General features: G+C 33.9%; 3 protein-coding genes across 4 annotated transcripts; all 3 read left to right on the forward strand.

Annotated features, from left to right (window-relative positions):
* The first annotated feature begins 1,260 nt into the window (after positions 1 to 1,260).
* On the forward strand, positions 1,261 to 2,905 carry LOC108906095 (lambda-crystallin homolog). Its single transcript, XM_018709252.1, has 5 exons — positions 1,261 to 1,379; positions 1,686 to 1,873; positions 1,940 to 2,123; positions 2,210 to 2,392; positions 2,484 to 2,905. The coding sequence occupies exons 1-5, from the start codon at positions 1,342 to 1,344 to the stop codon at positions 2,848 to 2,850; spliced, it is 960 nt and encodes a 319-aa protein (XP_018564768.1). The 5' UTR covers positions 1,261 to 1,341; the 3' UTR covers positions 2,851 to 2,905.
* Positions 2,906 to 3,007: 102 nt separating this feature from the next.
* On the forward strand, positions 3,008 to 8,941 carry LOC108906094 (YEATS domain-containing protein 2). Of its 2 annotated transcripts, none has more exons than XM_018709250.1 (8): positions 3,008 to 3,301; positions 3,353 to 3,995; positions 4,048 to 4,193; positions 4,248 to 4,753; positions 4,914 to 5,303; positions 5,360 to 5,615; positions 8,495 to 8,735; positions 8,792 to 8,941. In XM_018709250.1, exons 1-8 carry the CDS (start codon positions 3,214 to 3,216, stop codon positions 8,904 to 8,906), a joined length of 2,385 nt encoding a protein of 794 aa, XP_018564766.1. In that variant the 5' UTR covers positions 3,008 to 3,213; the 3' UTR covers positions 8,907 to 8,941. The 2 variants fall into 2 exon arrangements, with proteins under 2 accessions (XP_018564766.1, XP_018564767.1); XM_018709251.1 differs by having other exon boundaries at positions 4,377 to 4,753.
* Positions 8,942 to 10,419: 1,478 nt separating this feature from the next.
* On the forward strand, positions 10,420 to 11,986 carry LOC108906084 (UPF0415 protein C7orf25 homolog). The gene is made up of 5 exons (XM_018709234.1): positions 10,420 to 10,587; positions 10,650 to 10,970; positions 11,024 to 11,396; positions 11,451 to 11,770; positions 11,819 to 11,986. Exons 1-5 carry the CDS (start codon positions 10,420 to 10,422, stop codon positions 11,903 to 11,905), a joined length of 1,269 nt encoding a protein of 422 aa, XP_018564750.1. The 3' UTR covers positions 11,906 to 11,986.
* Positions 11,987 to 12,651: the final 665 nt, after the last annotated feature.

A 12,651-nucleotide genomic window follows, 5' to 3' on the forward strand; every position in this document is an offset into this window, starting at 1 on the left:
ATGCCTTTTCATTATTGATCCCTTGAAGCAGTGAATTACATAAAGTGGACAAGTTCAAAACCTTTACTAATCTATGCCAAGTTTATTCCGCATTAGATCAATGATGATAGGGTTTTATAGCATACTCAAATTAAAATTGTTTAGTACTTACTTGCTTCATATAGGCACAGCTTTAGTAATTAGTAAACGGGTATAATTTTTCATTATACTTTATCCACAAAATGGACAAAATTTGCGTTATTTATTTTGTAGAAATAGAAAACGGGATATTTTAATGACATCACTGACTATGGCCCGTGTCAGACTATTAAATTTAAAAAAAATGGTGTCAAAATTCACCTAAGTTTCGAATAGCCACATAATTTTGTCGCCCGAGGTTTCGATTTCGTATGACGACATAGCCCCATGTTGGGCGCCATGTGGCGGTCGTGTTTAGCTCGCTTCAGGGATGGTAGTAGCTTCCTGGAGTAGTCCCGGCTGGTGAGACCTGCTAACTTTTCCCCTTGGTGGCTCGACGTGTGGGGTTTTGAAAGATTAGTGAAAATTTTCGAAAGGTGGGTGATTTTTTCAATTCTCGCAAATTTTCATGTTTTCTTTAGAGGCAGTGCTGAATTGAAAATTCTTAAGAATGGTAACTGAAAAAAGTATGATGCTAAGTTTTCTGAAAAATATTTGAAAGATTAAATTTCTTTTAACAATAAAGTTGTCAAAGAAAACATAACTATTTATTTTTGAATATTTACTATGCTGTTCATCACTCATATTAAAATTGAATTGCTTCAGGAAAAAGTGACATTCTAACTGTCTCTATTTACTTGCTTTTATAGTTATGATTTCCTCATAATTAATTTTAGAATAATTTGACCCTTTGTTCCAGCATTAATTTTTTAGTAGCTTATTTTTTTGATTTTATAAGATCACCCATCCAATAAATTCAGGTGTGTATATATTTGATAATTGCGTTAACTCATTTCTAGGATAAGGACTAATGTTAAATTAAAGTTTTGCATGATAAATAGGATAAAAATATATTTGTATTTTGTATTACGCGTTTTACGTATCTTTCTGCGGCTCATTCCTATTATTTAATCGTTATCAGAATTTCAACAAAGCAAAACGTATAGATAAAGGTATAATATGTACATAATATACATACAAAACCGCTATAATTAAGAAATAACACATTTAGGAATATTTTGGAAGTTATCGAAATGTAAACATTTATTTGTTTTAAAAAATTATGGCAACGATTTGATCTTTCGACCGCTGTTTGAAAAAGAATCATTCTGAATAATTACATGAGTTTAGTTATCCGAGTGGCTTTGGCGATAACAGTTGAAGATGTCTTCCAATAAAAAGAAAATCGGTATTGTTGGAAGGTATGTAACTAGATTTGTTCATTATATTTCATGTGGTAAATCTGTTGCAAGAGGAAGAATACAAAAACAATATTGTTTATAACATTTTTTTAGAAAGAAGTGTTTTTCGAATTAATTTAAATACGCTGCTGATTGTTTTCTCTTGTATACATACAATTACAAATTTATTTTACACTCTAAAACAGTATAGTAAACATATTACATAACAACTAAATTATTTTTATGCATTGTAAATTATCTTTATTTACTTAGTCCTATTTTGTCTTTTAAACAAATAAGATTAACTTTTGTTTTTATCATTCCTAGCGGTCTAATTGGCAGATCCTTCGCAATGCTATTCGCTGGAGCGAATTACAATGTAGTTATATACGATGTCGATCAAAATCAAATAAAAAATGCTTTGGCGGACATCAAACAACAGTTGAAAATGTTAGAAGAGAATGGTCTGCTCAGAGGGAAACTTAATGCCCAGCAACAGTTCGCTTTAATAAAGGGTAACAGATTAAAAAAATTGAATCTGTCGGTAGCAGTATTATAAACTAAAAAACATATTTTTATAGGGGTAAATAGTTTAGAGGAGGTAGTCAAAAACGCTTATTTGGTGCAAGAATGCGTGCCAGAAAATTTGGAAACAAAAAAGAAAGCCTGGAGAGACATTGACGCTCTAGCAGGGTCAAATACCATTTACTCAAGCTCAACATCAGCTTTTGTGCCGTCTTTATTTACTAAAGACTTAAAACACAGGTAACAAACTCCGCAAAAGATAAATAAAACCGAGTTTCTTCATCTAAAATGTAACTCTGTACACTAATATCCAAATTTTTTTTTAGACAAAATGTAATAGTTTCCCACCCAATAAACCCGCCATACTACGCCCCATTGATTGAAATAATTCCAGCTCCTTGGACTGATCCAGAAATTGTAAAAAAAACGAGGACTATCATGACAGAAATTGGCCAGACACCTGTAACCTTTTCCAAAGAAATTGTTGGCTTTGCAATAAATAGATTACAGTTAGTAATACGTTTCTCCACCAGACTTACAAATAACTTAGAATTTTTTTTTATAGCTCAAACTAAAACTGAACCCTATTATTTATTTCAGGTACGCTCTTTTAAATGAAGTGTGGCATTTGGTCACAGAAGGCATACTAAACGTTGAGGATATCGACAAGGTCATGTCGGATGGCTTAGGCATGAGATACGCCTTCCTAGGACCTCTGGAAACCACCCATTTAAACGCAGAAGGTTTTGTTAACTACTGCGAGAGATACGCAGATACTATGCATTCTGTGAGCGAAGATTTCAAACCTCCTCCGGCGAAGTATGACGAACACAAAGTTAAAGAAATCGCCAGGCAGCTAGAAGCTATGGTCCCACTGGATAAATTGCAAGAGAGGAGGAATTGGAGGGACCTTTGCCTCGCCAAGCTCAGCTTATTGAAAAAGGAGATGCAGGAAGAATGGAAATAAATTTTGTTAAATTACATGCTAATAAAATTTTTAATAAACAATGTAATTTAATCTATATCTAGAGTCTATCAATTGTAATAGTTTTAGGAAAGTGATGACCTACACAGACATAATTTGAATTTACAAACGAACATTTAACTATGACGTCATTGATATAATGTTTTAGACAGACAACATCTGACCAATTATCCTTGCTTACCGTACAGTCTTGAAAAATAGCCTATGGTTGAAAAAAATGTTGCCAACTAACTGAAAGTTTTGATTTGTTGTTTTTAGGTTAGGTGTAAAGTATTAAATGGTTTTTGGAGTATTTTTAACACTAAGTTAAATATATGATTTTTGAATTTATTTTAAATTTATTAAATGGAACCAAACAGGGATTTTGCAAATGTAGACCCTGACTATGAAAAGTATAATTTAGCCCTAAAAGAAATTGAGAAGGAAAGTGAAGGTTAGTACAAAAAATGTTCGTTTAAACATTTGGAAATATCAATATTTTTAGAAAATGAACTTACTTCCGAAAGACTGCATAGTATTATTGCTGTGGAATTCGATAAAGAGTTAACATTCCGTCAGCAGCAGTTAGAAGAAATAGAAGATAAAATTTTCAAAGCCCAAAAATTGCTACATTTAGTACGTTACGTGCTAGTCTCGTCATATTATAATAAACGGAATTTAGAGTATGCTAGTACGAATGAAAGTCCTTCAACTTCAAATTTTGACTCACAAAGCAGAATACATCCAGCTGTTAAAAAGTTGTTGGGAAATAATAGTTTGGAAGCACTGGCAGCTCGAGGTAAACGAAAAGTACACAATAAAAACAATGAAAGCAATGAGGCCTTAGAAGAACCATCTCAGCCAGTGCATGTGAAAAAAATTAAATTAAGGGAAACCGTAACCGATAGTATAAAATGTAACAATGTTGAAAGTGTTCAAAATTCCCTAAAAAGGAAGAAAACTAAGCACAGAATACTAGTAGGTAATATTTCCAAATGGATGCCTTCATTAGAAAATGACAATACTACTCACAAGTGGATGGTTTACGTTAGGGGATCAAAAGAAGCACCAGATCTGTCACATTTGATTGAAAAGGTCGTTTTTTATTTACATCCTTCGTATAAACCGCATGATGTTGTTGAAGTTAGGTAGGTATAGCTTTAAATTGAAAGGACAGAATTTATATAATTTTATTTGTAGTGAATACCCATTTCACCTTTCTCGGAGAGGCTGGGGCGAATTTCCGTTGAGAGTGCAAATATTTTTTAAGTGCACTTTAAATAAGCCAGTTAGTATTGTGCATAACCTGAAATTGGACAAAACCTATACTGGCAGACAAACTTTAGGTAAGTCGTAACAATAATAAACAAACGTTACTTTATTATAATTGGATTTTACAGGTAATGAAACAGTAGTGGATTTGTATCTTCACGAAAACGATATATCGACAAAATCAGAATCTAAATTTGTATACGATAGCAAAGATACAGTTCCTAAAATCTTCAATGATGTTTATTCTTTTATTAAAGTTGAACCGCCAGAAAACCAACCTGACGAAGAGAAATATATTGAAACGGACAACAAAGTTATTATAGAGAACACCTTGATGGACGTCAAGGAGGAGCTACCTACAACTTCCGCGGATTTGGAGCATAATTATTGCCACGATAAAAAAATAAAAGTCGAAGAGGATGTGGATGTTAATGTGTCGGTTTCGGAGACTTCTCTCCTGGACCACAGTTACAGCTTGCCTTATAAGGATTGCGACGATCTTTCACAGAGTGATAGGGTGAAAGAGGAAAAATCGGACAGTTCCGGGGAACAAGGGAATAATTTAATATTCGGATTGGACGAAACGTATCGAGATGAAAGGCGGAAAACAGAGGCAGATATTTCCAAGGATAAAGTAAGAATAATCATAGTTTTTAACATTTCTTTTTTGCATTTTGCTATACACTATACAGTACTAACATATAGCGATGAAGGATGATTTCCCGAAATACTTTTACTTACTTAAGTCATATTCTGTATGTGTTATTTATTTATTCATCATCATTATTTTTTAGTGTGTTGTAAGGACATTTACCACCGCCACTGGCCAACCAATTAAAGTCTTACCCCAAAGTTTCAACAAAGTCATTCTCAGCAACGGGAACATTGTGCAGATAAAATTGTTGAAGACCCCTCCGCCGTTAGTAAAGGAAATTGATCCCGCCCCTGTCCTCGAAAAATTGTCGAACACCAAAGTAGATCGTATCGATTTCGAAAAGTACAAAGTGAAATTTCCCAAACAACAGTTTAAGAACGTGGGTGAAGTGTTACCGTATTTGTTCAAGAGGTTGCCGCTGTGGAGCGAGCAGGCCAACAACCCCAGTTTTAAATGTGTTTACCCTTATATGGCTAGTTCGGAGGCTGAGTTTTCGTCCTGGAACATAGGCAAGCAGTTGAGTTGCGAGGTAACCCGTAGGATTGTTTTTCTGGGTTGTTTTTTTGAAAAAACTTTGAATTTCAGTGGAGTCGTGCTAGGACAGTTAAAAAAATCCTTTGCTCCGAGCGTTTTGAGGGATCCGAAAGGTGGAGCACAAAATCGTTTTTCATGTATGGCAGATCTCACGGTTATAGTCCTATGAGATCAGGGGGAGTTTTATTTAACAAGCCCTCAAAAGAACTAGAATTATTAATGACTTGTTTCTGTGATTCGCCACAGAAACCTCTACCTCCGAATTGCTCCAGTGACGATGTCCACGTTGATGTTGTTCATGAGAACGGTGAGTAATTTTTTCAGTTTTTTTCTTGCTGTTGGCCAACCGTTTTGTTTAAATCATTTTGACTGTTTTTTGTTTTTTCGTATATGATTCATAGCCATTCGTGAATAAATCAACTTTGAAATTGTAGCCCATTTTTAATGGTATATTAATTTTGACACGAAGAATATATATTCCGATATCGCACTATGATGTCGCTAATAAGTGAGCTGTAAAGGGCTAAAAGAATATAATAAACTTCCTAAATATGGGACATTTCACGTCAAACCGATCACCCTACCTACACAAAAATTGACTTGACCGATTTAGGCGTATAAGGTCTTAAAATGTTCCTTTGTTAATAGAATTTAAAAAGAAAAGTGGCGTTTTGGGAAATTCAATATGGTGATTCAAATATGGCGCCTAAAAATTCACTCTTCATGGAAAAAACATTGATAATATTTTCAGAAATGCATATATTGTACAGTTTTGGGTCCGCCGATTACGAATCTATAATTGGAAATATTCAAAATGGCGGATCCAATATGGCTGATGTAAAACCCATATAAAAATACCATAACGATTTCAGGTCACTTGAAGGTTAGAGTCCGGGAGCTTTTAAATTCTCTGATAACAAATTTGACATTGGAGTTTTGAACCAATATGGCGGAAGGGAAACCCCAACTATCCTTCTTTGCGGCAAAAAACGATTACATTCCACGTAATGTGTAAAGTTTTTTAGGAAGTGAGATTACAAATTTACTACTGAAATTTTAAAATTCAAAATGGCATACGAAGAACTCCGAATGTTTTCCTTTTCGGTAAAAAACGATTACAGGTCATTTAGATTGCTGAAAGGAAATAGTCTGGAGGTTCTTAGGAAGTCTGATTAAAAATTTGCCATTAGATTTTTAAAATTCAAAATGGTGAACATGTTCGTCAACTGCTTCCCTTTAAGGTATAGAGCAAGGGTCGGCAACTGGCGGACCGCGGTCCAGGTCCGGACCGCGAAAGGTAAAATACTGGACCGCCAAAAATTTTTTTAAAGTATAAATTACTCAAATAAATTATTTAAAAAATGTTTTTTTACGTTTGAGTGACAACCTTATCATTTTTTCTAGTATTTTACAATTGTGTAAGTGTTTTGAGTTCTTAATGGTTAGTAAGCAGATTAAATTTGAGTTCAAATGAAAATTTGTAAGAAATATGAATTTTTTTCTGGACCTCGTTAAAAATTTTTAAAAGTATCCGGACCCCACCTAAAATTACTTGCCGACCCCTGGTATAGAGGATAGATTCACTCACCAGCTATAATTCAAATGGGACATGCGTTTATCCCATAATCAAATGAAACATTTACTATTAAGCAATACTCCAACACTTCAAAATAATTGAGAGAAGTATGCTATGAATTCAATGTTACTCATTCATCACCACTGAAAGAACAGAAGTCAAAAGTTATAAAGCTGTAAAAATGATTATTAGCGCCAGAACATCGACGGCAATTTTTTTGGACATGGACTAGGCTTTTTACCTCAATTGAGGGACATGTCCGCCATTTTGAATTTCGAAAATCCAATGGCAAATTTGTAATCAGACTTCCTAAAAATACCCAGACTACTTCCTTTCAGTAATCCAAATGATCTGCAGTCATTTTTTGCAGACAAGGAGAAGATTCGGGGTTATTTGAACGTCATATTGGATCCGCCATTATGAATTTTAAAACTTCAGTTGTAAATTTGTAATCTCACTTTCTAAAAACTCCAGACATTACTTTATGTGAGATGTAATCGTTTTTTGCTGCAACGAAGGACAGTTGGGGTTCCTCTTTCGCCATATTGGTTCAAAACTCTAATGTCAAATTTGTTATCAGAGAACCCAAAAGCTCCCTGACTAACCTCCAAATGACCTGAAATCGTTATGGTATTTTTATACGAGTTTTATGCCCGCCATATTGGATCCGCCATTTTGTATTTCCGATGATAGATTCATAATCTGCGGACCCAAAAACAATCTAATATATGCATTGGGGATATATTCTCCCATTTTTGAAAATGTTATCAATGTCTTTTCCTTAATTTACCACGAAGAGTGAATTTTGTAGGTGCCTTATTTGATCCACCATATGCATTTCTCAAAATGCCAGTTTTCTTTTGAAAGCCTATTAACAGACAAACATTTTAAGATCTACACGCCTAAATCGGTCAAATCAATTTTTATGTAGGTAGGGTGATCGGTTTGACGTAAAATGTCCCATATATTAAAACGCTAATTCAATGGAGTGTTTGCATAATAAAAAATGTATAGTGATTTCTCATTGAATACTACTCTTCACTGAAAATTAATGTGAAGTGTACAAGCAATTTAGTTAAAAACTCATGTAAATTTTTAATCGTTTTTAAAATTTTTTATTTAAACTGCGTCATGGTTATCAACTGCTGACGTACTAGACTATGGACAAATTATTACAGAAAACTTCTTATTTAAGTAACTCCTCTTGTCTTTGTATAATTAAATAAAGTAAGGAGTAGTATGAGATTTGAGTTGAACTTCCTATAAATAGATGGCGCTATTAAGACGTGGTTTAGCACGTTACAGCTGTCCACCAAATGCGTTTTAGTTGAATATTTTTTTAAATTGGCAGTTAAATAATGATTTCGTACAAAAATAACCAATGCAGAGCGAGTTTTTTTGTCTCATTTTATTTTCTATTGATATTTGAAAAGGTAGCAAACACCCGTTTGTATTGGCTGTAGTTTTTTCCTCTGTTTCTTCTTTATGTTCTTCAATGACTTTATTGTACGTCTGTTCACACGTTGCAAACCGACCATTAATTAATTACGTATGTGTATTGGGAATTATTTCATTTTCAGTAAAGATTACTTTCATATGATCAATTTTAGATTCGACATTAGCGTCCAAAGATGGTGACACCATCGACATTTCCGATAGTTCCTTAAGACATCATTGCACTTTCGTGAAAGAGGCTGCCTTAGATTGTGGTGTGGTGTTGAAACCTGAGGAGATCGCGGAGGGCGTCACGTGGAATGGAGCCGAACGAATGATTCTAGAATCCGTTAGATGTTTAGCAGATCATTTGATAAGGCGAGGGAGGTTGCATATGATTAGTCAAGAAAGGGAGAGGTAAGAATCGGTAAAACGATCAAGATAGCAATGTGTGATGATGTTGTTTGTTTCAGTGAAACAAGTGAAATAGGTGTGAATGAAATCAAAATTGCTATGAGCGAAAGGTCGGAAATAAAGGTTATAACGGAGTATCAGAAGAAGAGGCTCGTAAAAGATTTTTTCTCGTAATAAGACTGTGAAAACCAATCTTTGTAATGATAGTATTGAAGTAAGTTATACATATATTTTTTAAATTATTTTATATTTACTGTTTATTTGTATCTTAGTTTGTTATATTGAATAAAAAACTATTTTCTTGATAGATGATTTATTTCAATTAATTTTGGAGTATTTAAAGAGAAGAACAGTAGCAGAACACTTCAGGAGCAGATACCAGGCAAATAGAAAGCAGCTACTGTAATAATAAATCTAACGTCAATAAGTTTGCCCTTGAAGAATGTAATTTTTTTCTGTTTCGATTACCAAGCTCCATTACTTACATTGAACTATAAAGTTCAACAGTGAAATTTACACTTTACATGTATCATCATCTATTTCTTGTGTTATTCTAAAGTCCTTTACATGAGAGCGACAAAGTAAAGAAATCCGTGCGATAGACAAGGATGGCTATAGTGAAGACGTTTCATAATCTGAATAGTTACCGCCCGTTTCGGGTTAGAAGTGGGAGATTCAGATTATGAAACGACTTCACTGTAACCATCCTTGTCTATCGCACGGATTTCTATGACTTTATCGCTCCACGTAACGGCCGATGTACCATGGGGACTTTCCGAACCTGTATACTAATGGCCGGGCTTGTTACAAGGTGAAGAGAGAGATAGCTGGTATGAAGGTATTTGTTATCTCTCTCTCGTCGAATGTGATTGGCTGTTGCTGTTACATGTATATAGAGGGGGGTTAGTTGTGAGCCAATCACGTTCGGCTAGAGAGAAATAGTAAGTACCTTCATAGCAGCTATCACTTTCTTCACCTTTAAGGCACCCGGCTATTAGAAGACTACCTCCAGTAGTTTGAATCGATTTATATTTATTAAATATTATGTTGAATAGCAATATATTCATCTGTAAATATCAGAGATCTTTAGAAAGTTGAGAAAAGCTCCTAGACTGTAAATCTCAACAAATAATAAAAATGAGAAAAATTTAATTAGAAAACACATCAAAAATAGTCAGCGAAAATATGTGATAATGTAGTCTCTAAAACCTATGAAAAAATTTGAAGCTATAAATAGATGCTAATTTGTAATTTATATTTTAATAAGGTTTTGATGGAATTTATGCTTAGAGCATATACTACATGGAGGAAGCACGCTTACCACGACAGTGTACAGACAGTGACAGAGAAAGAAAGAGAAAGTATACTCTCTTCCTTTCGCTTCGCAATATTCAAATAACATTAAGAGAGAGAGATAGCACTTACCAAAATTATCGCCCTTTCTATCTACAGTCTGTACTCTTTTTAGCAGGCCGTGTTTCCTCCATGTAGTATATATCTAAGAATTAATGGAGTTAGTGATAAGTGGTGAAAGAAGTAATGATCATAGAAGAAGGATACACTATAATCCGTTTTTTATGGTAATGATTTAGTCCATGGGTATGATATAGGGAATTTTGTATTTCGCATATGTCATTAATTTAATTTTTCTGTCTTCTGTCAAAATTACAAAAATAAAAAAGTGAAAATGATCGGCGTGTCTGAAGAACAGAAAAATTTAAGTTTAACTGACCAAGCAGCTCAGAAAATTTATTTTGGTGAGAATTTAATTAACGCCATTGAGGAATTTAAAAATATAGAAGGTTCTCAAAAACTGTGTCGGAAAATAAACCAAGAATTAAAATTTTTAAAAAAGGCAATACATAATTTCTTTCCTTTTAGGGGAAAAACATGTTTATAATGTATTTTAAATTCCAGGTACTTAAAAACAACCAGCTGAAGAAAGAACATTTACAATGTTCTAACCTTACTCATTTCGCGGCTCTTATAAATGTACTCAAAACAGTGGAAAATTGTAAAAGTGTTAATAAAGTGTTCTTACTTAATGACAAAAAAGTAACCGTTGATATTGTTAGTGATGGAGGCTTAACTTGGACTAAAGTAATAGCACGGAATCCAAAATCCGTTAGTCAAATATGTATGGGAAATGCCAGTTATGGCGTGAGAAGCATCATTGATCAAGCAGAAGAATTTTCGGAATGCGCCAAATTCCAGCCGTGCTTATTTCAAACTCCAAAGGCATGTTTAAATGTAATTATTTTCCTTCATGTGTTATTTTTACTGTATTACAGATCATATTTATTTTCACCAACGGCGTTAGTCACAATATAGCTAGTAAATTGGAAACATATGGCATCACTGTAAAAGGAACCAGATTAGAAGATTTAAATGAAATTGACGAAGATGATGTTGATTTCAGTGATACAGATGACGAAGCTCAAGAGTACAATACAGATAATCTATCTGGTATTACAGAATTGTCTACCAACAATGTATCGAGTATAAGTAAAGTTAACTTGGACGTGTCGGCGATGTTAGCCTATTGCAGTTCTGTAACGAATGGTAGTGCCGCCATTTACGATTTTGAAGTCCCTGTTCTGAAACAGCAGGCTGCATGGGAAAGGTTAAGGCCTCAGAAGCATATTCTAGAAGATTTTTTTAAAGGTACTCCATGTCATTGATACGTGATGATTTGATTTGTACCTATAATTTTTCTAGACAAGAAATTGTATTGTTGTCAGACAGCGAAAGATAACTTTGAGAACATTGTGAAGACGGTTGGAGGTCCAAATGAAAATGTCCGTGCCAAGGAACTACTAGAACGACTTGTGGTTCTTCCGGATGATGCAGACTATAGAAGCACCTCTGAAAATGATCAATTTAACGAAGTGTTTAATAAGGTTCAATATACGAACGATTCGTTGAAAGTCGGGGGAAAAATTAGACAGAGGTCGTTAACGATTTTTACGTTTGGTGATAGAATTCGGGCAGTTACTGTCTCAGCGAATGAAGGATTTGTAAGAGCTGCTAGGCAACAGGTAGGGAAACTTTCAAAATGAAGTTAAAATCTTACAAGTTACTTTCAGGGTGTTAATTTTGTGGTATTCATCCACGAATCGAGAGCTTTAACAGAGCAGAAGGAGAAAACAAAAGCGATTCCTATTGCTAAATAGTTAGAAGGTATTTACAATATCAAGTGCCTTTTTGTTTTTTTTTTTAAATAATTTGAATAAACATGTTATTGAAAACTATAATATATTTAATAGTTTTGCAAGTTGTTGAAAAAATGTGAATTATGTAATTTAATCCGCAATATTACCTTGGTCCTCGGTTGAATCGAGAAGATTTTGAAAACACTAAAGTTTTTTCTAAAATATATTTAAGCAGAAAAAAAACCGTTATTTTAAATAATTATCCTGTTGTCACTAAATATCTAGTGGATATGGTTTTGTTGTAATATGGGTCTTATAATTAATAGAGGGTTAGTGGTTAGTGTAGGGAAGAGGAAGAAGAAGTGTACTAATTCTTGTTTGTGAAAATGTAGTATTACATATACAGGGTGTTTCAGAAAGACCTCCATTCAGGGGGTGATAGTACGAATTTTTTGTCTTATGAACTATATGTCTATCTCCACTTGTTTTCGAGATACAGAGCGACAAAATAAAATTTTTACGAAAATTTCCAAAAGATGCGAAATATTTTTATGAAATTTGGTATTCCGGGTTTTTTAAGGACGCCAAACACGCTGGTCTAATTATTTTTTGGATATTTCATAGAGGGCGCTAGTTACGCTACATTCCTATTACATTTTAGGTTCTAATTTTTTTAGGGTTAGATTTTTTACCATTCGGGCATTCTAATGTACAATTTTATTTTCTAAAATTAATGTACTCTTGTTAGACCTTCCTAATGTGGACGG

Source organism: Anoplophora glabripennis, unplaced genomic scaffold (assembly GCF_000390285.2).
Source record: "Anoplophora glabripennis isolate ALB-LARVAE unplaced genomic scaffold, Agla_2.0 scaffold220, whole genome shotgun sequence".
Taxonomy (NCBI): Eukaryota; Metazoa; Arthropoda; class Insecta; order Coleoptera; family Cerambycidae; genus Anoplophora; species Anoplophora glabripennis.